The 22233-nt window shown below is 36.9% G+C and overlaps 2 protein-coding genes across 2 annotated transcripts in view; one reads left to right on the forward strand and one right to left on the reverse strand.

Annotated features, from left to right (window-relative positions):
- The window catches only part of LOC127494021 (transmembrane O-methyltransferase homolog), a 124262-nt gene that overhangs the window by 25716 nt on the left and 76313 nt on the right, over nucleotides 1-22233 (forward strand). The window lies entirely within an intron of this gene.
- LOC127525781 (uncharacterized) overlaps nucleotides 1-22233 on the reverse strand; it is a 231807-nt gene that overhangs the window by 21015 nt on the left and 188559 nt on the right. Inside the window, exons 44-52 of the mRNA XM_051918719.1 lie at nucleotides 14040-14213; nucleotides 13465-13638; nucleotides 12559-12732; nucleotides 11647-11820; nucleotides 11187-11360; nucleotides 10622-10795; nucleotides 8816-8989; nucleotides 8521-8691; nucleotides 2599-2772 (exon numbers count right to left, since the gene is read on the reverse strand). Of these exons, the coding sequence (XP_051774679.1) occupies nucleotides 2599-2772; nucleotides 8521-8691; nucleotides 8816-8989; nucleotides 10622-10795; nucleotides 11187-11360; nucleotides 11647-11820; nucleotides 12559-12732; nucleotides 13465-13638; nucleotides 14040-14213 (1563 nt within the window). The remainder of the gene's footprint in view (nucleotides 1-2598; nucleotides 2773-8520; nucleotides 8692-8815; nucleotides 8990-10621; nucleotides 10796-11186; nucleotides 11361-11646; nucleotides 11821-12558; nucleotides 12733-13464; nucleotides 13639-14039; nucleotides 14214-22233) is intronic.

Consider the following 22233-nt stretch of genomic DNA (forward strand, 5'->3'; position numbering starts at 1 on the left):
GATTGAGCTCGATCCGAATGAAATTTCAATCAGATTGGAAGGGGTGGTTTATTCCTTTTCTAATCTGATCCAACAGCAAAAAATGACCATGTAAACGCTTGAATCCGACTACTTCCTCAATCGTGTTCAGGAGTCTCTGGGGCACATGCGCACTGCAATGTTGACACGCATTACACAGTGCACAAGTTCACATTCACGTCTTTAGTTGTAAAACCGTTGCTGATTTATGAATGTGTATGCCAACAGGGCAAAAATAACGATGAGCTCTGTTGGTGTCACATCCATGGTTGTCTCCGCAAGTGTGATTGATATGAGCGCGTGCACAAAAGTTTTAATCTGAATGTATGTAAAACACATATAAACGGATATTTGAATCTGATTATGATGTTTAGAGTACACGTTAACAGATCTGCAGCCGGATTCAATTCATTCGGATTGATGAAAATTGGTGCATGTAAACATAGCCACTGTCACTTTCAAGGATTCAATTACCAAAAACTGTACAAGTGTGAAAGTATTTGTTCTGAATGATGCACAACATACAAGCAACATCAAAATTGTTTAAAAATAAGAAAAGTTTTGGAATGGCCTCAAAATAAAATCCACAACTAAGGCCCATTGAAATGCTGTGGAAGGACCTGAAACGTACAGTTCATGCTAGATACGCCTACAAATTGCACTGAACTGAAGCAGCTTTGCAAGGAGGAGTGGGACAAACTGGCCAAAATTCCTCCACAGTGATGTAAAACACTCAAACAACTACAGGAAGTGTTTAGTCGAGACCATCTGCAAAGCTGGAAGCAGAATCACAGATACGTAGCTCCATCAAAAACACTAAAATACATGAATCCTGTCACATATAATGTTAAGATAAGTGATGACAACTACCAGATCTCACCCTCCTTTCTGTGGCAGGATTACCAGCTCTAACAGAATGATCTGAATTCTGACTCAAAACTGGTGCTGCAACTAATGATTAAATCACTAAATGATGAACTGCAATAAAGAAAAACAGCACCAAGTGTTAAATCATAAGATCTAGAATATCTACATATATAGAAAATTCTATATCCAATTACTATTATAATCCTTTGCAATTACTGCCCTCATAATGATTACAATTCATGTTACATGTACAATTTATAGATTTGAAGACAAAAAATACTTTAGCAAAATATTTTAGTTAGAATTTTTGTGCTCCTCTTCTATTGAGCTCCATTAATTTAATGCACATACACAAGTTTGCGCTCTTTCAGTGATGTCTGTGACTGTGACGTGTAAAAGAGGCTCGATTGTTGTCAGGACGGACCATTGTACAAGCTTTATTCTGGAGAATTATACAAATCCCTGCCTTTCCATAACATTTAAATGGACTGATTTCACATTTTTAACGTAAGACAATCTTGTACATGAATCAATTTATTTTAAGTAATTTTAAAGTGTAGTTTACAACCTCTGAATACACATTGTTTAAAGGGGTCCTATTATGCGTTTTCACTTTTTCAGCTTTAGTTAGTGTGCATTGTTGCTGTTTGAGCATAAAAAGATCTGCAGGGTTACAAAGCTCATAGTCCACTCCAAAGGAGGATATTCTCTCTAACGTTAAACACTTTTCAAGAACTACAACGAACGGCTCGTTTGGACTACACCGTGTTTCTTCTGGATCTTGTGAAGTCACAATGTCACTCATTTAAATAATCCCCACTGACGGAATACACCAAAAGATGGGGCGAGGCCTGGTTGAGCTGCACTAGAGAAGACGAAGAATAAATAACATTCATTTTTAACAGTGTTCCTGAACCTTATAACCCCAACATTTATCTGTGTGCTGCACATTTTATGGAGGACAGCTTCCAGAACCGAAGAGAATAATGACGGCTACACACAAAAGCTTCTCCTGAAAGATGGAGCAGTTCCCACTTTGTCAGGACAATCAGTTGTTTATGGATCACAACCTGTAAATATGTTTCACTATTTGTTGTTGTGTTTTCAATTATCAGTTCTGAGTATAAGTTTTATGTTGTTGCTATGATGTAAACAAAGGGTGAAGCTGTTTTGCTCCGCTAGCTAACATTACAGTGTTGAGGAAGTGTTTAGCTACAGGGATCTCTTTGTAAGACTGTTCACCGATCCTTAGGAACTTGCCACTCTGAAACGTCCAGTAAAATCCACGCTTGCAAAGGTTCTTCACGATCCTCTTATTTGTAAACATTCTCAGGGTCTGAATCAAGCTCTTATATGGCAAAATTGATGCCATTGTTAATATTTACACCTGAGCAGATGAAACTCACGGTTATGGTAAGAGGTGTGACATTTCCAGAACACGCTCTAAGCAGTTCACCAATCACAACACATGGGGCCAGCTAACCAATCAGAGCACATGTTGTATTTTGGAAGGAGGGGCTTCAAAACAGGAACTAAACAGTGAGTTTGAGATAGACTGATAGTATTAACTAATAGTATTTCTGAATCTTTCTTCAGATGGAGAAACAGCAGAAAGTGCAGCGCTATAAATGATGTGACTTGAGTCCAGTTGTCTTAAACTAAACAGTGAACTTTAATCTCACTGTAACTGCTGTACAGTATAATGATACTAACTCTAGTTTCTCCAGCTTGAATTGTGGGTTCATCAGTAGATCACTGAGGTTTTTCACTCCAGAGTCTCCTAGTTCATTCACACTCAGGTTCAGCTCTCTCAGGTGTGATGGGTTTGATTTCAGAGCTGAAGTCAGAGCAGAACAACCTTCATCTGTCATATCACAGGACTTTAACCTACATTAGCAGAGAGAGAGAGAGAGAGAGAGATTTGATTTTTCAAGTATCTTTATTTAACAAAACTAAAAAAAAAAAAAACACATCAAATCACATAACATCAAAAATACCACAAAATTTAAAACATTTTATAAAAAGAGTGCAAAATGAAGTTCATTTTCAATAACGGAACACAAAGCTCCTCTATGACACCATATTCTTTCAAAAATATTTAAGGAGGAAATCAATTAAAAGCCTTGATTTGATCATAGCTACAAACACCCTTTCAACATTATGATTGATTCTTTGCTCAATTTTTTCTCTTCTGCTAATATAAATGGCTATTTTGACTTTTCCCAAAATAAAATTAAGCAATTGACAAATCATTCTTTCGTTTTTGAACATATTTAAAACCCAAAATAAAACTCTGCACAGAAAACTTCTCATTAAAACAATTAAAAAGATTTTGCAAACCATCAAATAAAGGTTTAAGTCTTGAGCAATACACAAAAGTATGAAAAACGGTCTCTTTCTGAAAACAAAAAGGACATTCATTGCTAATATCTGGATTCAAAATGGAAACAAAAGCATTTACAGCAATAATGCCATGCAGAATTCGCCATTGTAGATCTCCAGCTCTTTTAGTTAACGGTGGCTTGTACAGTGCTCTCCACTCTGGTCTAACATTATTACTCATCTTAAAAACAGTACGCCACGGTGTGTCAATTCTTTCATGTAATCCCCTTTTGTTAAAAACCTTTACACAAGCTTTATACATTTTTTTTCCCATTACTTTCATACAAATCTATATCTGTCACCTTTTCAGATTCCAAAAAAAATCCTGTACAGTCACCTAAATTTTGTGAAAGAAGCAGATTTAGAAACTGGTCCTTTTCATTAGGGATAAATTCCCCTTCACTGTAACCTTGAAGCATCTTTAATTCTTCTATTATAAAAGCAGATTGTAACTTCTGTAATACTTGTGTAACAATTCGAATGGATTTCACTCCTAAAAGAACAGCTACATCCTCAGCTTTACCAAAACTTGGCCCAGCCACTTTGATTAAACATCCCATACTTTAAAAAGATTCCTGTAAAACTCCGGCATCCTAGATGTGTTGACTTTTTTGGGATCCAACAAGAACAAAGGCTTATCCAAGCATAGTCCTTCAGCAGTCTTTAAAATCATACTGGCCACTGGCCTCCAGCTTAAGTTCTCTGGGCCAGTAAGGAATCGCTGTATAAACTGTAAGCGAAAAGCTGCAGTCCTACTTTGTAAATGTACAAGCCCTTGCCCTCCTTCTTCTTTTGGTAAATACAATACATTATGGGGTACCCAATGCATTTTTTCCCAAAAAAAGTCTATTAATATGGATTGGATTTTCCCATGTAAATATGCAGGTGGGTCTATACAAGCCAGTTGGTGCCATAAAGAAGAGGCCACCAAATTATTAATAATAAGGGTACGTCCTCTATATGATAAACTCTTTACAATCCATTTCCATTTCATTAAACAACCTTTAAGTTTTTCAATTATTCCCTCCCAATTTTTTTGAGCAATCATTTCGTCTCCTATAAACACTCCCAAATATTTTAAACCATCTTTTTTCCAAGTTAACCCATTTGGGAGTGTTGGAACCCCTCTTTCCCACTTTCCTATTAACACTGCTTCACTTTTACCCCAGTTAATTCTAGCTGAAGAGATGACTTCTAAATCCCTTAATGTTTTTAATAATGTGTCTACATCATTTTGCTTATTTACTATTATGACAACATCATCAGCATATGCTGATAAAACTAAAGTGCTTTTACTGGCTTGTATAGATACCCCTTCTATAACTCTCAATTTATTTAAAAGTGGTTCGATTGCTAGTGTGTAAAGTATCCCAGACAGAGAACATCCCTGTCTTACTCCACGACACACTTTAAAAGGAGCACATAAGCCACCGTTAACTTTCAATACACTCTCAATGTCATTGTATAAAACTTTTATATATCTAATAAAATCATAACTAAAACCAAATGCGTGTAAAGTTTTCCACAGATAGTCATGTTCTACACGATCAAACGCTTTCTCTTGATCTAAGGAAATCAAACCCATATCTATACCAATAATTTTAAAAACATCAAATAAATCTCTTATTAAATGGATATTATCAAAAATTGATCGTCCAGGTATACAATAGGACTGACCAGAGTGGATTACCTCCTCCAAAACCCTTCCTAGTCTAGTAGCTAACACTTTTGAAAGCAACTTATAGTCACAGCACAACAAGGATACAGGTCGCCAGTTTTTTATGTCTCTCACATCACTTTTTTTCGGCAAAAGGGTAAGGACCGCTCTTCTACAGCTCAGCGGCAGAAGTCCTCCGACTAGGCTGTCACTGAGAACTGCCAGCAGATCCTCCCCTATCACAGACCAAAAGGCTTTATAGAACTCAACTGGGATTCCATCTATCCCAGAAGCCTTACCATTCTCCATGCTTTGGAGAGCTTCGTGCAGTTCACCTAGGCTTACAGCCCTCTTGAGTGCTGCATTAGAGTCCTCAGAGACCTTTGGCAGTTCCTCAAAGAAACACTGCTCAACAGACTGATTCTCCTCGTGCTCACAACTATAGAGTTTTTCATAAAAATCATTTGCTCTTTTACGAATTTCAATAGGGTCTGATATCAGAGAACCAGTCTCAGAAAATAAAGAATGTATAACACGTTTTTGACCGTTCTTTTTTTCTAGACTAAAGAAGAATTTTGACGGCAAATCCATCTGGTCTATATCTTGAAATCGTGATCAAACTAGCGCTCCCTGTGCTTTCACTCTTTGCATGTCAGACAACACCGATTTCTTTAAAAAAAGGCCTTCAATATGTGTTTGATTTCCACTTGACTGTGCCGCTTCTTGAAATTTCAGAAATTCATCCTCTAACACTCTAATAGATTTAATTATATCTTTTGTGACATTATGAGTGTACTGTTGACATAGTTGCTTAATTTGAGTTTTACCAAACCCCCACCATGTTTGCAAAGACTGAAAACTTGCTTTTTCATTCCTAAAATTTTCCCAAAAGAATTTAAACGTATCTATAAAATGTGCATCACTTAATAAATTTGTATTAAAATGCCAGTAAGCACTTTTCAGCTTGACAAAGTTTAAAGTTACTGTACCTTTAACTAGACTATGATCAGAAAACCCAACTGGGGTTATGAAGCAGTTCTTGAAAATGCTAAGATGGTGTTTAAAACAATATAATCTGTCTAATCTCGCTAAAGACAACCTGTTATCACGAGCATGTGTCCATGTATACTGTTTTAAATTCCCATTTAGACACCTCCATACATCACATAAATCATTTGTTTCAACCATCTGAGTAAGTCGTTTACGAGAAGGCATATGTGGTTCTACATGATTCCTGTCTATGTTACTTTCCACACAATTAAAATCTCCACCCAAAATTAAATACTCTTCACTATTACATTTTTCCAAAGTTTCAGCAAGAACATGTAAAAACACCATTCTTTCTGATGGTAAAGTTGGGGCATATACACAAATAAAAACAAAAGTGTGATTCTCAACCTGAGCTCGAATCTTTAGCAGTCTACCTTTCACAACCTCTTCCGTCTCAATGGAACAGGGAGTAAAATTATTAGCAAATAAAATAGCAACCCCTCCACTAAATGAAGATTATGACTTAAAAAAGAGAGACCTTTAAATTCTTTTTCCCATTCAACAGCATTGGTTACATCACTATGTGTTTCTTGTACAAGTGAAACATCAATTTTTTTTTTTTTTTGACTCATAATCTCATACATCACTGAGCGTTTTACACGATCTCTAGCGCCATTCACATTTAAAGACGCAATGTGAATGTCACCCATTTGAAAATAAAAAAGTAAACTTAAACCATAAAGAAAAAAGCAGCCAATAAGGGCCAAAAGTTTGAGCTAACTAACTGCCATTAACTTTTTAACTGGTTTTGTAGCTTTGTCACAAATTTTTTCAATCTGTATACCTCTTTGTTTGTGAAACATCCTTCACTCATAAACATCCTAGTATTTTCCACAAAGCGTTTAATGTCTGGAAAATAGTCAGCAACCTGTACCCCCCTTTTTTTGTCAGGTTTAAAAACTTCCTAATTTCCTCAGTATCATAATCTTTACATGTCCATTCATTCTGGGAACAACTAGAAGCACCAGAATCGGAGAAATCGCTCTCGCTGCCAACATCATCCACATCAGACTCCTTTTCATTTTCTGTTTTTCTAGCTTGTTTCGATTCAGAAACCTTGTCTTTCTTTTTTCTCTTTAAAGGCGTTTTAAAAACAGCCTGATCCATATCCATCATTAAACTATCAACTAAATTAACACTCTCAGAAGGGGACATTTTGTTCAACCCTACACTAACATGTGAAATATCCATGTTCTCATCAGCCTTGGACTCATTTCTGGCAACAACAGTGACAACTAATTCATTCTCTCCATGATTGTTTTCTGCGGCCTGATTCACCTCTTCTGTCTTTGAAAGAGGCACCGTATCAGTTGTGTTACTAGTGGATGGCCTGGGCTCAACTTGGCTTGGATCAGAAACATTATCTGCTAATCCTTCCTCCCTGACTTGCACACCATTTTCACTTGAGGCATCTTGTGTGTTTGTGCCATTTTTGTCTGGACAAACACGCACAAGATGTCCCGTTTTACCACAGCCAAAGCACTTCATCACATCAGTACTTACAAAGACAGTGTAATCAAAGTCATCAACCCTCAATTTCAGATTCAGGTTAAGCTCATTTCTATTATCTTTCAGTATCATATAAACAAATCTCCTAAAAGAATCTCCTGTTTAATCAAGTCTGACTTACTTCCGAGAGCGATTCTTTTCATAGGACTGACTATCTTTCCAAAACGTGACAGTTCTTTGTTTAACATTTCGTCTGTAATGAAAGGTGGAACATTAGACAACGTGACCTTCTTCGCAGGGGTAGAAAGGGGAAGTACTGGGGTAAACAAACCGCTAATTACCACTCCTTTCTCCACAACTTTGTTTGCTTTCTCGACTGAATTCAAAAACAAAACCATAGCGTTATTCATTCTAGATGCCGCTAAAATACATTCATGGCCAACAACATCACCAACGGCATCAACACTCCTCTACATTCACTGCAGACACCACTTTCACTCCGTGGCGCCGTGTGAGAGACTCCAAACTAGTGCTTGTGTTTTGGGCTGCCATGCTTTCCAGTGATACACTGGTTGGCGACGGCCAAACCCCCCCAAAGAAAACTAATTCACCACTTGATTTACCACAGATATCAACCCCCCCCACCCCCCCCAAAAAAAAGAAAAGAAAAAGAAAGCAAATATTCTTGCCACAGCGGGCAAAAAAACCCGTCTCACAATCACCACGCACCCCTCACACTCACTCAACAGACGCCCATGCATGTGCAGAGAGAGAGAGAGAGAGAGAGAGAGAGAGAGAGAGAGAGAGAGAGAGAGAGAGAGAGAGAGAGAGAGAGAGAGAGAGAGAGAGAGAGAGCAGAAAATAAGACAGAAGAAAAAACTCTTTATTCTGTAAAGTCACATCATCTTCATTAGCAAACAAAACAGACACAGGAAATTTAGATCATCTTCATTTCAAAAGATTGCAAAATACTAAGGTGAAAAATTGTTGCACAAATATAAAGTGAACTCAGACTGATCTCAGGAAATATTATATCAGCTACAGTAACAGTACTATTAACAGTAATGTAAGATTATGAATGAATGAACAATACTCACGTCAGTGTGTTGAGTCGACAGTGTTTATCCTGCAGTAGAGCAGAGATCTGATTCACTCCTGAGTCTCCTAGTTCATGTCCACTCAGATTCAGCTCTCTCAGGAGTAACGGGTTTTTACCCACAACTCTGTTCGCATACTGACAGGCTTCATCTGCAGCAGGACTCAAAAACCTGCAGAAGGGAAGATGAATCTGAATTCAATTCATTTCTCAACTAAACCTGCTGTAATGAAAACATCCAGCAGTTGCATAAAATGCATATAATTTATTTTGTTAATTATTTCATCCCGTCTCACCTCAGTGTCTTCAGTTGACAGTTTGGATCCTGTAGTAAATCATCGAGCTCCTTCACTCCTGATTGTCCAGGATCATTTCCTGTGAGATCCAGCTCTATCAGGTGTGAAGGGTTTGATCTCAGAGCTGAAGCCAGAGCTTTATAACCTTCTTCTGTTACACTGCAGTTAGAGAGTCTAGAACAGAGAGGAAAATGTAACATTCAGCTGATTAATCAGTTATTCTGATTATTTGTTCGGCTGATATATTCAGTCATTACCAGAATAATATAAATCCTTAAAGTGAATTATATTTTGACAACTGAATATGGAGGCAAACAAAAAGGCACAGAGAACTTTAATATGTTAGACATCAATGAATACGTTTACATGCACCTAAATAATCCATTTGTAATCGGATTGACGGCTCAATCGGATTGAAAAATGTTCATGTAAACACTTTAATCAATCCGATTAAGCTCGATCTGAATGAAATGTCAGTCAGATTGCAAGGGGTGGTTTATCAACCAATCCAACAGCAAAAAATGACCATGTAAACACTTGAATCTGACTACTTTCTCAATCGTGTTCAGGAGTCTCTGGGGCACATGCGCAGTGCAATGTTGACACGCATTACACAGTGCACAAGTTCACATTCACGTCTTTAGTTGTAAAACCGTTGCTGATTTATGAATGTGTATGCCAACAGGGCAAAAATAACGATGAGCTCTGTTGGTGTCACATCCATGGTTGTCTCCGCAAGTGTGATTGATATGAGCGCGTGCACAAAAGTTTTAATCTGAATGTATGTAAAACACATATAAACGGATATTTGAATCTGATTATGATGTTTAGAGTACACGTTAACAGATCTGCAGTCGGATTCAATTCATTCGGATTGATGAAAATTGGTGCATGTAAACATAGCCACTGTCACTTTCAAGGATTCAATTACCAAAAACTGTACAAGTGTGAAAGTATTTGTTCTGAATGATGCACAACATACAAGCAACATCAAAATTGTTTAAAAATAAGAAAAGTTTTGGAATGGCCTCAAAATAAAATCCACAACTAAGGCCCATTGAAATGCTGTGGAAGGACCTGAAACGTACAGTTCATGCTAGATACTCCTACAAATTGCACTGAACTGAAGCAGCTTTGCAAGGAGGAGTGGGACAAACTGGCCAAAATTCCTCCACAGTGACGTAAAACACTCAAACAACTACAGGAAGTGTTTAGTCGAGACCATCTGCAAAGCTGGAAGCAGAATCACAGATACGTAGCTCCCTCGAAAACACTAAAATACATGAATCCTGTCACATATAATGTTAAGATAAGTGATGACAACTACCAGATCTCACCCTCCTTTCTGTGGCAGGATTACCAGCTCTCACAGAATGATCTGAATTCTGACTACTAAATCCTCTTGTTTGTAAACATTCTCAGGGTCTGAATCAAACTCGAACTGATATGGCAAAATTGATGCCATTGTTAATATTTACACCTGAACAAATGAAACTCGCGGTCATGGTAAGAGGTGTGACATTTCCAGAACACGCTCTAAGCAGTTCACCAATTACAACACATGGGGCCAGCTAACCAATCAGAGCACATGTTGTATTTTGGAAGGCGGGGCTTCAAAACAGGAACTAAACAAAGAGTTTGAGACAGACTGATAGTATTAACTAATAGTATTTCTGAATCTTTCTTCAGATGGAGAAACAGCAGAAAGTGCAGCGCTATAAATGATGTGACTTGAGTCCAGTTGTCTTAAACTAAACAGTGAACTTTAATCTCACTGTAACCGCTGTACAGTATAATGATACTAACTCTAGTTTCTCCAGCTTGAATTGTGGGTTCATCAGTAGATCACTGAGGTTTTTCACTCCAGAGTCTCCTAGTTCATTCCAGCTCAGGTTCAGCTCTCTCAGGTGTGACGGGTTTGATTTCAGAGCTGAATTTAGGATGAGACACTGTTTCACTGTAATACTGCATCTATTCAGACTGAAGACAGAAAGAGAAGAGAACATTACTCACATCTATGATGAACATCTTATTGAAGAGCTACAGCAGGCATATAGTCTGTCATTTAGTCTACATTTCCCATATTCTGCTTGTAATTGTGTCACACTAGTTCTGTTTGTTGTAAACGGTTGTTTCTTCTTTCATTTTTTAAACTAAATATCTTTTGTTCATTATAGCAGCAGATGCAAATCTCATGATATTTCTGTGGAACATGTACACAATCAGTGCACTGTTTAAAATACTTGCAATGCAACTAGTTGAACACCTAATTTTACCTGTGACCAATGGAAAAGGCCAGAAGATGTAATGCTATGGTATAAACAATGCAACTTAAACTAAACAGTAAACTGTACAGTATAATGATACTAACTCTAGTTTCTCCAGCTTGAATTGTGGGTTCATCAGTAGATCACTGAGGTTTTTCACTCCAGAGTCTCCTAGTTCATTCCTGCTCAGGTTCAGCTCTCTCAGGTGTGATGGGTTTGATTTCAGAGCTGAAGTCAGAGCAGAACAACCTTCATCTGTCATATCACAGTATCTTAACCTACATTAGCAGAGAGAGAGAGAGAGAGAGAGAGAGAGAGAGTAGGAAATAAGAGAAGAATAACTTATTCTGTAAAGTCACATCATCTTCATAAGTAAATAAAACAGACAGAGGAAGTGAGATCATCATCTTCATTTCACCAGATCACAAAATATTAAGGAGAAGAATTTTACACAAATATAATGTGAACTCAGACTCTTCATGAGATATTGAGAATAAAGTGTTTTAGTTGAAACTGTTGAAGTGATTTTCAGCATTTTGATTCTTGTATGTGAATGTTACTGACCTCAATCTCTCCAGTTTACAGTGTGAATCCTTCAGTACGTCACATAAGTGCTTCACTCCTGAGTCTCCTAGTTTATTCCAGCTCAGGTTCAGCTCTCTCAGGTGTGATGGGTTTGATTTCAGAGCTGAAGTCAGGATGACACACTGTTCCTCTGTAATACTGCATCTATTCAGACTGAAGACAGAAAGAGAAAATGAGTCAAATCCATGTTCAGTTCATGTGTGAGTTAAATGAATCATTAATAAATGCCATACAGTCACTAATACACCAGTAAAATCATGGAAACTTCATGATATGAACAAACCAAGACAGGAGCATTTGAGGACACTAGTTACAATCCAAGTCTGGATCCATCCTCACTCCACAAATAAGTGAATTTACCACTGGAGATTAATATATAGGATCAATATAGAAACAATAGAAAAGTTAATATTTAAATGGACAGATTTCACATTTTCAATGGAAGAAAATTTTGTCCATGAATCAATTTATTTTAAGTCATTTAAAGTGTAGTTTACAACCTCTAAATACACATTTTGCTCAATAAATGAAGATTTAGTGAAAAGTAGCATTAGTCCAGTATAACTGTAACTCTGTCAGAATAATCTACTGTCATTTGTTACGCTGTTTTTAGTCTGTTCTCACTTCTGTATTGTTTCAAAGCAAAGATTTGTCAGATTTCAGTATAAAACTATTTTATATCCACAAAGATTCAAATGCTTTAAAGTTTAATGCTCTTTCTACTGATACACATAACAAGCCGTTAACTAATAGTATTTCTGAATCTTTCTTCAGATGGAGAAACAGCAGAAAGTGCAGCGCTATAAATGATGTGACTTGAGTCCAGTTGTCTTAAACTAAACAGTGAACTTTAATCTCACTGTAACTGCTGTACAGTATAATGATACTAACTCTAGTTTCTCCAGCTTGAATTGTGGGTTCATCAGTAGATCACTGAGGTTTTTCACTCCTGAGTCTCCTAGATTATTCCAGCTCAGGTTCAGCTCTCTCAGGTGTGACGGGTTTGATTTCAGAGCTGAAGTCAGGATGACACACTGTTCCTTTGTAATTCTGCATCTATTCAGACTGAAGACAGAAAGAGAAAATGACTCAAATCCATGTTCAGTTCATGTTAAATGAATCATTAATAAATGCCATACAGTCACTAATACACCAGCAAAATCATGGAAACTTCATGATATGAACAAACCAAGACAGGAGCATTTGAGGACACTAGTTACAATCCAAGTCTGGATCCGTCCTCACTCCACAAATAAGTGAATTTATCACTGGAGATTAATATATAGGATCAATATAGAAACAATAGAAAAGATAATATTTAAATGGACTGATTTCACATTTTCAATGGAAGAAAATCTTGTACATGAATCAATTTATTTTAAGTCATTTAAAGTGTAGTTTACAACTTCTAAATACACATTTTGCTCAATAAATTAAGATTTAGTGAAAAGTAGCATTAGTCCAGTATAACTGTAACTCTGTCAGAATAATCTACTGTCATTTGTTACGCTGTTTTTAGTCTGTTCTCACTTCTGTATTGTTTCAAAGCAAAGATTTGTCAGATTTCAGCATGAAACTATTTTACATCCACAAAGTTTCAAATGCTTCAAAGTTTAATGCTCTTTCTACTGATACATAACACAAGCCGTTAACTAATAGTATTTCTGAATCTTTCTTCAGATGGAGAAACAGCAGAAAGTGCAGCGCTATAAATGATGTGACTTGAGTCCAGTTGTCTTAAACTAAACAGTGAACTTTAATCTCACTGTAACTGCTGTACAGTATAATGATACTAACTCTAGTTTCTCCAGCTTGAATTGTGGGTTCATCAGTAGATCACTGAGGTTTTTCACTCCAGAGTCTCCTAGTTCATTCCAGCTCAGGTTCAGCTCTCTCAGGTGTGATGGGTTTGATTTCAGAGCTGAAGTCAGGATGACACACTGTTTCTCTGTAATACTGCATCTATTCAGACTGAAGACAGAAAGAGAAGAGAAAATGACTCAGATCTATGATGATCATCTTATAAAAGAGCTTCAGCAGCATTTAGTTTCCAAGTCTGTTCTGAAACCCAGTCTACTAGTTCTGTTTGCTGGAAGATACTGTTTCTTCACTTTAATTTTTTAACTATTTGATGTGTCCCTTCTCTATTCTGTTGTAAAATCAGATTTCTGCATGTACACAATCAGTAAACTGTGTCAAATGCTTAAAATGAAACAATTAATGTACTTGTAAAAACAAAACACTGTGTGACCAATAGGGAGAAACAGCAGAAAGTGCAGCACTATAAATGATGTGACTTGAGTCCAGTTGTCTTAAACTAAACAGTGAACTTTAATCTCACTGTAACTGCTGTACAGTATAATGATACTAACTGTAGTTTCTCCAGCTTGAATTGTGGGTTCATCAGTAGATCACTGAGGTTTTTCACTCCAGAGTCTCCTAGATCATTCCAGCTCAGTTTCAGCTCTCTCAGGTGTGACGGGTTTGATTTCAGAGCTGAAGTCAGAGCAGAACAACCTTCATCTGTTATATAACAGGAGCTTAACCTACATTAGCAGAGAGAGAGATTTTTTTTTTAATTTTGAAAAAGACTTTATTATTTTCATTAAGCACTTTTCAAAAAAAAAAAATACACTGTCTACATTAGTAGAAGAGGAAAAAAAAAATGTTTCCATCAACAACAGAGCATAGACCCTCATTTTTACAAATGAGATTTACATAAGAAGGAGGAAGCAATGGAGTTTGAAACTCAGTGTATGTCTTTTCCATGTACTGAACTCTTGTTATTCAACTATGCCAAGGTAAATTCAATTTTTGATTCTAGGGCACCTTTAATCCTTGTCCTCCTTCTTTGGGTAAAAAGAATACACTCTGAGGAACCCAATGTAACTTATCCCAGAAAAAAATCAACTAAAATCACTGAAATCTCTTATCATTACTAAAATCAAAAGTTGTAACTATTATTTAATGGGCCTGAGCTAAAACTAACAATGACCACTTGTATTTTTTTTAACATTAACAAAAAAAAAAAAAAAAACTTCTGTAACAAATGTAGCTATTGCTCATTCTTAATCCTAGTTAATGCATTAACTAACGTTAAATAATGAGACCTTATTATAAAGTGTTACCTGTTGTTCTTTATAATTCTTTTGCACTTTAATCTGTTTGAAACATTTTACTTTATATTTTTTTTGTGTATTGCGTTATTGTATTTAAATGTTCTTTAAAGAGTTCTTTTTGTAAAAAGAGTTCTTAAACCTGGTATACTATGACAACACTTTTTTTGCAACTTATTTCAATATCGTGATAATACCATATACCATGATAAAAGCTTCAGCCATTACCGCAACATGAAAATTTGATACCGTCACATGCCTAGGCTGGACATTGACACAAATTCCACATTGCCATATTCAATAACATGCTAAAACCTATTTCGAGAGTTGTCATGATTAAAATATATTTAAAAGTAAAAAAAATTAAAAAAAATATCTTCTGTTGTAACACAACTTACCTCAATATCTCCAATTCACACTTTATATTTGTCAGTCCAGTGCAGAGCTGCTTCACTCCTGAATCCTGCAGGTTATTATTATTCATGTTCAGCTCTTTCAGATTAGTATCTGATCCCAGAACTGTAGCCAGAGCTGAACAGCTTTTGTCTGTTAAGTTACAATTATTTAACCTACAAGACGAATAAATTACAATCACAGAATTAGATAGAACATTTATTATATACAAATATAAAACATATTTTCCATTATTTAATATTTTTTAAATAAATAATACTCACACACTATATATATATATATATATATATATATATATATATATATATATATATATATATATATATATATATACACACATATATATATACACACACACAGGTGCTGGTCATATAATTAGAATATCATCAAAAAGTTGATTTATTTCACTAATTCCATTCAAAAAGTGAAACCTGTATATTATATTCATTCATTACACACAGACTGATATATTTCAAATGTTTATTTCTTTTAATTTTGATGATTATAACTGACAATTAAGGAAAATCCCAAATTCAGTATCTCAGAAAATTAGAATATTACTTAAGACCAATACAAAGAAAGGATTTTTAGAAATCTTGGCCAACTGAAAAGTATGAACATGAAAAGTATGAGCATGTACAGCACTCAATACTTAGTTGGGGCTCCTTTTGCCTGAGTTACTGCAGCAATGTGGCGTGGCATGGAGTCAATCAGTCTGTGGCACTGCTCAGGTGTTATAAGAGCCCAGGTTGCTCTGATAGTGGCCTTCAGCTCTTCTGCATTGTTGGGTCTGGCATATCGCATCTTCCTCTTCACAATACCCCATAGATTTTCTATGGGGTTAAGGTCAGGCGAGTTTGCTGGCCAATTAAGAACAGGGATACCATGGTCCTTAAACCAGGTACTGGTAGCTTTGGCACTGTGTGCAGGTGCCAAGTCCTGTTGGAAAATGAAATCTGCATCTCCATAAAGTTGGTCAGCAGCAGGAAGCATGAAGAGCTCTAAAACTTCCTGGTATACGGCTGCGTTGACCTTGGACCTCAGAAAACACAGTGGACCAACACCAGCAGATGACATGGCACACCAAACCATCACTGACACTGGACCTCAAGCAACGTGGATTGTGTGCCTCTCCTCTCTTTCTCCAGACTCTGGGACCCTGATTTCCAAAGGAAATGCAAAATTTACTTTCATCAGAGAACATAACTTTGGACCACTCAGCAGCAGTCCAGTCCTTTTTGTCTTTAGCCCAGGCGAGACGCTTCTGACGCTGTCTGTTGTTCAAGAGTGGCTTGACACAAGGAGTGCGACAGCTGAAACCCATGTCTTGCATACGTCTGTGCGTAGTGGTTCTTGAAGCACTGACTCCAGCTGCAGTCCACTCTTTGTGAATCTCCCCCACATTTTTGAATGGGTTTTGTTTCACAATCCTCTCTAGGGTGCGGTTATCCCTATTGCTTGTACACTTTTTTCTACCACATCTTTTCCTTCCCTTCGCCTCTCTATTAATGTGCTTGGACACAGAGCTCTGTGAACAGCCAGCCTCTTTTGCAATGACCTTTTGTGTCTTGCCCCCCTTGTGCAAGGTGTCAATGGTCGTCTTTTGGACAACTGTCAAGTCAGCAGTCTTCCCCATGATTGTGTAGCCTACAGAACTAGACTGAGAGACCATTTAAAGGCCTTTGCAGGTGTTTTGAGTTAATTAGCTGATTAGAGTGTGGCACCAGGTGCCTTCAATATTGAACCTTTTCACAATATTCTAATTTTCTGAGATACTGAATTTGGGATTTTCCTTAGTTGTCAGTTATAATCATCAAAATTAAAAAAAATTAACATTTGAAATATATCAGTCTGTGTGTAATGAATGAATATAATATAAAAGTTTCACTTTTTGAATAGAATTAGTGAAATAAATCAACTTTTTGATGATATTCTAATTATATGACCAGCACCTGTATATTGTTCATTCTGGTTTGATTTTTTTTTTTTTTTTGGAAACATAATGTTATACTATGTATATCACCAAATATTTACATTATTGATTTGTGGAGTTTGATTTGTATATTTATTTTATTTTATTTACGTTCAAATTTTTTTTTTTTTTGGGGGGGAAATATAAATTACATTGTGTATATTTGTGATATTTGTGACACTGTTAAAAAGTGTTTTTTTTTTCTTCAGAAATTAAAGTTACACTATGTACATTATCGATTATATATATATTGAGTTGTGGAGTCTGAGTTATATACTTTACTTCATTCAATATATTATTATCATTTGTTTATTTTCTTTTTCCTTTATTTATATTGATTATACTTTGTTTGATTTAATTTATGTAATCATCGAACTTCCTCTTTTCTGTTTGTCCTGTGTAGCACAACCAGGTGATTGTCATTAGACTAATTAATTTCTGCTCAAACTCTGAATGTGTTTGTTACTCACACCCTGACGAAGGCAAAATCAGCAGCAACGCGTAGGTGTGCAGACTGTGCACTTGTCACCTGTTTTAATATTTAGCCATGATGAAATGAAGGCTTTTTAAAAAAGTTTTCTATCAGATTCAAGTGCCTTGGACCATCCTCAATTTCAATTTTACGAGTTGAACTATCCCTTGCACCCAAAGACCACAGGGATCGAACTCATACCCCGTGCAGCACTTCTTTTGCAGTTTTTTGCTTTGAGATATATATATATATAAATAATCTCAAAATATATATATATATTTTGAGATTATATATATATATATATATATATATATAAAATCAGGGCTCGACAATAAGGACTGCTGGAGGCCAGCGTGGAGACGACCCTTGGGACAGTTGACGGAACTGTCACTTGCCGGATTGGGCCAGTGCTGCATCGTAGGGGTGTATAGGCCTATATCGTCTATGTACGATGATATCTAGTTGTTGTTTTAACAATCTGAAATTATCGAGTATTGTCCATCACTTTACAGAAAAACAAAACAAAAACACACCCATAGAGTGCGTGTATTCACTACGTGATGTAGTGTAGTAGGTTAGACAAGTGCACATACGAATTTAGAGTGCATATTTTCACTGTGATCTAGTCTATAAAAATTCATTTAGAATGCCCCCAAAATTCAAGATAAGGGGCAAAAATGCCCCGTATGTCTTTTATATTTATATCATTTAATACAGTTAACCAACATCACATGAAAAGTGCTGTTTTTTTCTCCAAATATCAGCATGATTACAAATGTGATATTGATTTTATACAACAGTTCAATAAACAAGAAGTTAATAATAAGTGAAAATATGGCTTTAAAAAGGTAAAAAATATATTTAAATTTATTGGAAAAGACAATTTGTCACTGCTGCAAACTGACCACCACACATAATATGAAGAATATCCGAAAACTTTAGGAGTCATCGGTCCATGGCAGTCCTTAATGTACCAGCACAATAACACGTGTTTGGATGTGTGGGCCGCGAGTTGGAAAAGGTTGGGAATTACATTACATTGTTTTGCCCCCCAAAATTAAAAATACAAAACTAAAACTATTATGAAATTAAGCTTTTAAAATAACATTTTATTGGGAGATATAGTGTAACAACTGATAATATATGTATTTTAAATAGTCTGTTATACCCTGTATGAGACAAAAACATGACTAAACATTAATTGACTTACAGAGCTCTTCTGGAGGTTTTGATGACTGCCGATAATCTAATGAGACACTCGTCTGATTTCTTGAATTTCTGAAGATCAAACTCCTCCAGCTCTTCCTCTGATGTCAACAACACAAAGGCCAAAGCAGACCACTGGGCAGGTGAAAGGTCACCAGATGAGAGACTTCCTTTGCTAAGGTGGGTCTGGATCTCCTTCACCAGAGTTTGGTCGTTCAGTTCATTCAGACAGTAGAACAGATTGATGGATCTCTCTGCAGGCAGATTATCTTCAAATTTCTGCTTGATGTACTGAACTATTTCCTTGCTGCTCTGGTCATTGTCGTCTTGCTGTGTTAACAGACCTCGTAAGAGTCGTCGATTGGACTGGAGTGACAGGCCGAGGAGGAAGCGAAGGAAAAGGTCCAGGTGTCCATTATCACTCTCGAGCGCCTTGTCCACTGCAGTCTTGAGAAAATCAATCATGGTTTCATTTTTGTTTTCCTGTTCTGTAGACTCATGATCAAACACACTTGTCTTGTTGATGTCTAGAAACAGATGTGCATAAAGGGCTGCAATAAACTCTTGAATGCTCAAGTGAACAAAGCAGTACATGGTACCAAGAGTGATCCCTGTTTCCTCCTTAAAGATCTGGGTACACATGCCTGAGTACACTGATGCCTTATAGACGTCAATACCACAGGCTTCCAGGTCTGTGTCATAGAAGATCACGTTGTTTCTTTCCAGCTGATGAAATGCCAGTTTCCCCAGTGAAAGGATGGCGTCTTTATCCCAGGAAACATCTGGTGCATATTCTCCATCATACTTTCTGCGGCTCTGCTGGATCTGAAAGCGGAGAAAGTGTGTGTACATTTGTGTCAGAGTCTTGGGAGTGTCTTCAGTATTTGATTCCTGCTGTGTTTTAGAGATCTCATCAGCCTGATTGATTTTCACATCATTATTTCTTTTCTCCTCCAGAATGTTCTGGAGAACAGTGGCTGAAATCCAGCAGAAGACTGGGATGTGGCACATGATAAAGAGACTCTTTGATTTTTTAACATGATCAATGATTGTGTTGGCCTGATTCTGATCCGTGAATCTTTTCTTGAAGTACTCTTCCTTTTGTGCATCACTGAATCCTCGTATCTCTGTCAGCCGGTCGATACAGTCAGGAGGAATCTTACTGGCAGCTGCTGGTCTGGTGGTGATCCAGATGAGAGCAGAAGGAAGCAGGTTTCCCTTTATGAGGTTCGTTAGGAGAACATCCAGAGAGGCTGGTGACGATACATCACGCCACGTCTCATTACAATCAAACTTCAGAGGAAGACGACATTCGTCCAATCCATCAAGGATGAACAGGACTTTGAACTGATTCCTTCTTGTAAGGTTCAGTCCTTTTGTCTCTGGGAAAAACTGAGTTATAAGGTCCATCAAACTTAGTTTTTCTTTCTCCTTTAAGTTCATCTCTCTGAATGGAAGAGGAAATATGAAGCTGATATCTTGATTTTCTTTCCCTTCAGCCCAGTCCAGAACAAACTTCTGCACAGAGACTGATTTTCCAATGCCAGCGACTCCTTTTGTTAGAACGGTTCGGATCTCCTTGTCTTGTTCAGGAGCTTCAAACAATTGTGTGCATTCAACCTGTATCTCTTGAGATTCATGACGCCTGGAAGCAACTTCAATCTGTCTGACCTCATGTTCAGTATTGACCTGTTCACTGCCACCCTGAGTGATATAGAGATCTGTGTAGATGTTATTCAGAAGTGTGGAGTCACCTTGCTTCGCAATTCCTTCAAACACACATTGATACTTCTTCTTTAGGCCACATTTTAGCTGATGAATGAAGAGCAGCTCATCTAAACACAGGAACAGAAAATAGACAGTTTTAGTCTTAATTTTCTCTCCTACATTTATAAGTGTCAATCAGATGATCATGAGTCTCTGACCTTCTAGAGCATCAGCAGCTTCATCTTGCTTCATCTCTCTCAGGTAATGTAGTGTGAGATCAAGAGCTGCTGCTTTGGTACTGCATCTATTCTCATTAAAGTCCTTCACAAAGTGTTGTGTGTTCTCTTTTTGTAATATTTTCTTAAACTTTTCTAGTTCATTCTTCAGAAACGTGATTATTTTGCTCTCAAGATCCTACAAAGTAAGAAAAAAAAAGATACAGAACAACACAATTTAACCAGATCCACATCCATATTTGGTCAAAAATATTTATTTATTTAGATATTAAAAATATTTGTAAAAGAAACCAGTTAAAAAACAAAAAATTAATTAGCTGTAATTTTTAACACACAAAAACAACACATTTTTCTTACATTTCTTACATTACTTCAAATTTCTGTTCTGGTATTTGTGCAAGAAATGTTCAGTAACCTGATTGTTTTAGTTTTTTAACCTTTATGAAAATGTGTTTTCCTACCTGGAAGATCTCTAGGAGATTGTCTTTGAAACTCTCGTGGTTCCTGTGAATCTGAACGTCTGAGTCTAACGTCTCATATTGAAGCCTGTTAGACAATAAAATAAAATACTGCATTTTCAGGCGGAATATTATTATTATTGTTTTTAAAGGTGGGATAAGCCATATTTCAAAAACACTGTTTGGAAATTATTCGGGCCGCCACAAACAACAAACGTGCAGCCAATCAGCATTAGGGGGCGTATGACGGTCGGGGAGAGAGAACGAGCAAGAGGGAGATTTGAAGAAAGACTGCAGAGAGAGAGATGAGACACAATAAAGAATATCACTGGAATGAAGGTTTATGACTGGGCAAGCGCTTTAGGACCCACGATAATATTAGAAAAGCTTTCCAGCGCTGGAGAGAGCTAAGAGAAAAGGCCTGAAAACATACACAGAGGCTGCTTTGATTCCACTTCACATGTGAGTAACACTGGGTTTGAGTGTCTGGAACTGCTGTGCTGTTGGCGATTAACAACATTAACAAACTCTTGCCTGTATTTACTCTTGTGTACTGTATGTTCATTTTTTGTGCTTCCTTGTCTTTCTTTCATCATCTACGCTTTATTTTTCGTGAAGCATTATTTTGTTGCGCGTCAGCTGTGATAAACAGACATTCACTCTCTCATTGCGTGTGTAACAGAGGCCAGTTAGTGAGTTGTGCAGGTAAACCACTGCACACTGATGACCGCTAGAGAATGAGGTGTTTAGTGTCATTAGTGCTCTCTCCTCGCCTGCCAGCAGCGATTGGGGTTTGAGACCGACTCAGAGCAGGGTGGTTAGGATTGGAGGGTGAGTTTTGGAGGCGGGGTGATGAAGAGAGGGGTGTTTGTTTGGGTTGATTTCAAATATCAACAATGTCCAACAGTGTTTTTGAAAAATGGTTTACCCCAACTTTAACAGTGAAAAAGAAAGCATATATTATGATATTTAAAGTTTACGCTGT

Source organism: Ctenopharyngodon idella, chromosome 14, assembly GCF_019924925.1.
Source record: "Ctenopharyngodon idella isolate HZGC_01 chromosome 14, HZGC01, whole genome shotgun sequence".
In the NCBI taxonomy this organism is placed as follows: Eukaryota; Metazoa; Chordata; class Actinopteri; order Cypriniformes; family Xenocyprididae; genus Ctenopharyngodon; species Ctenopharyngodon idella.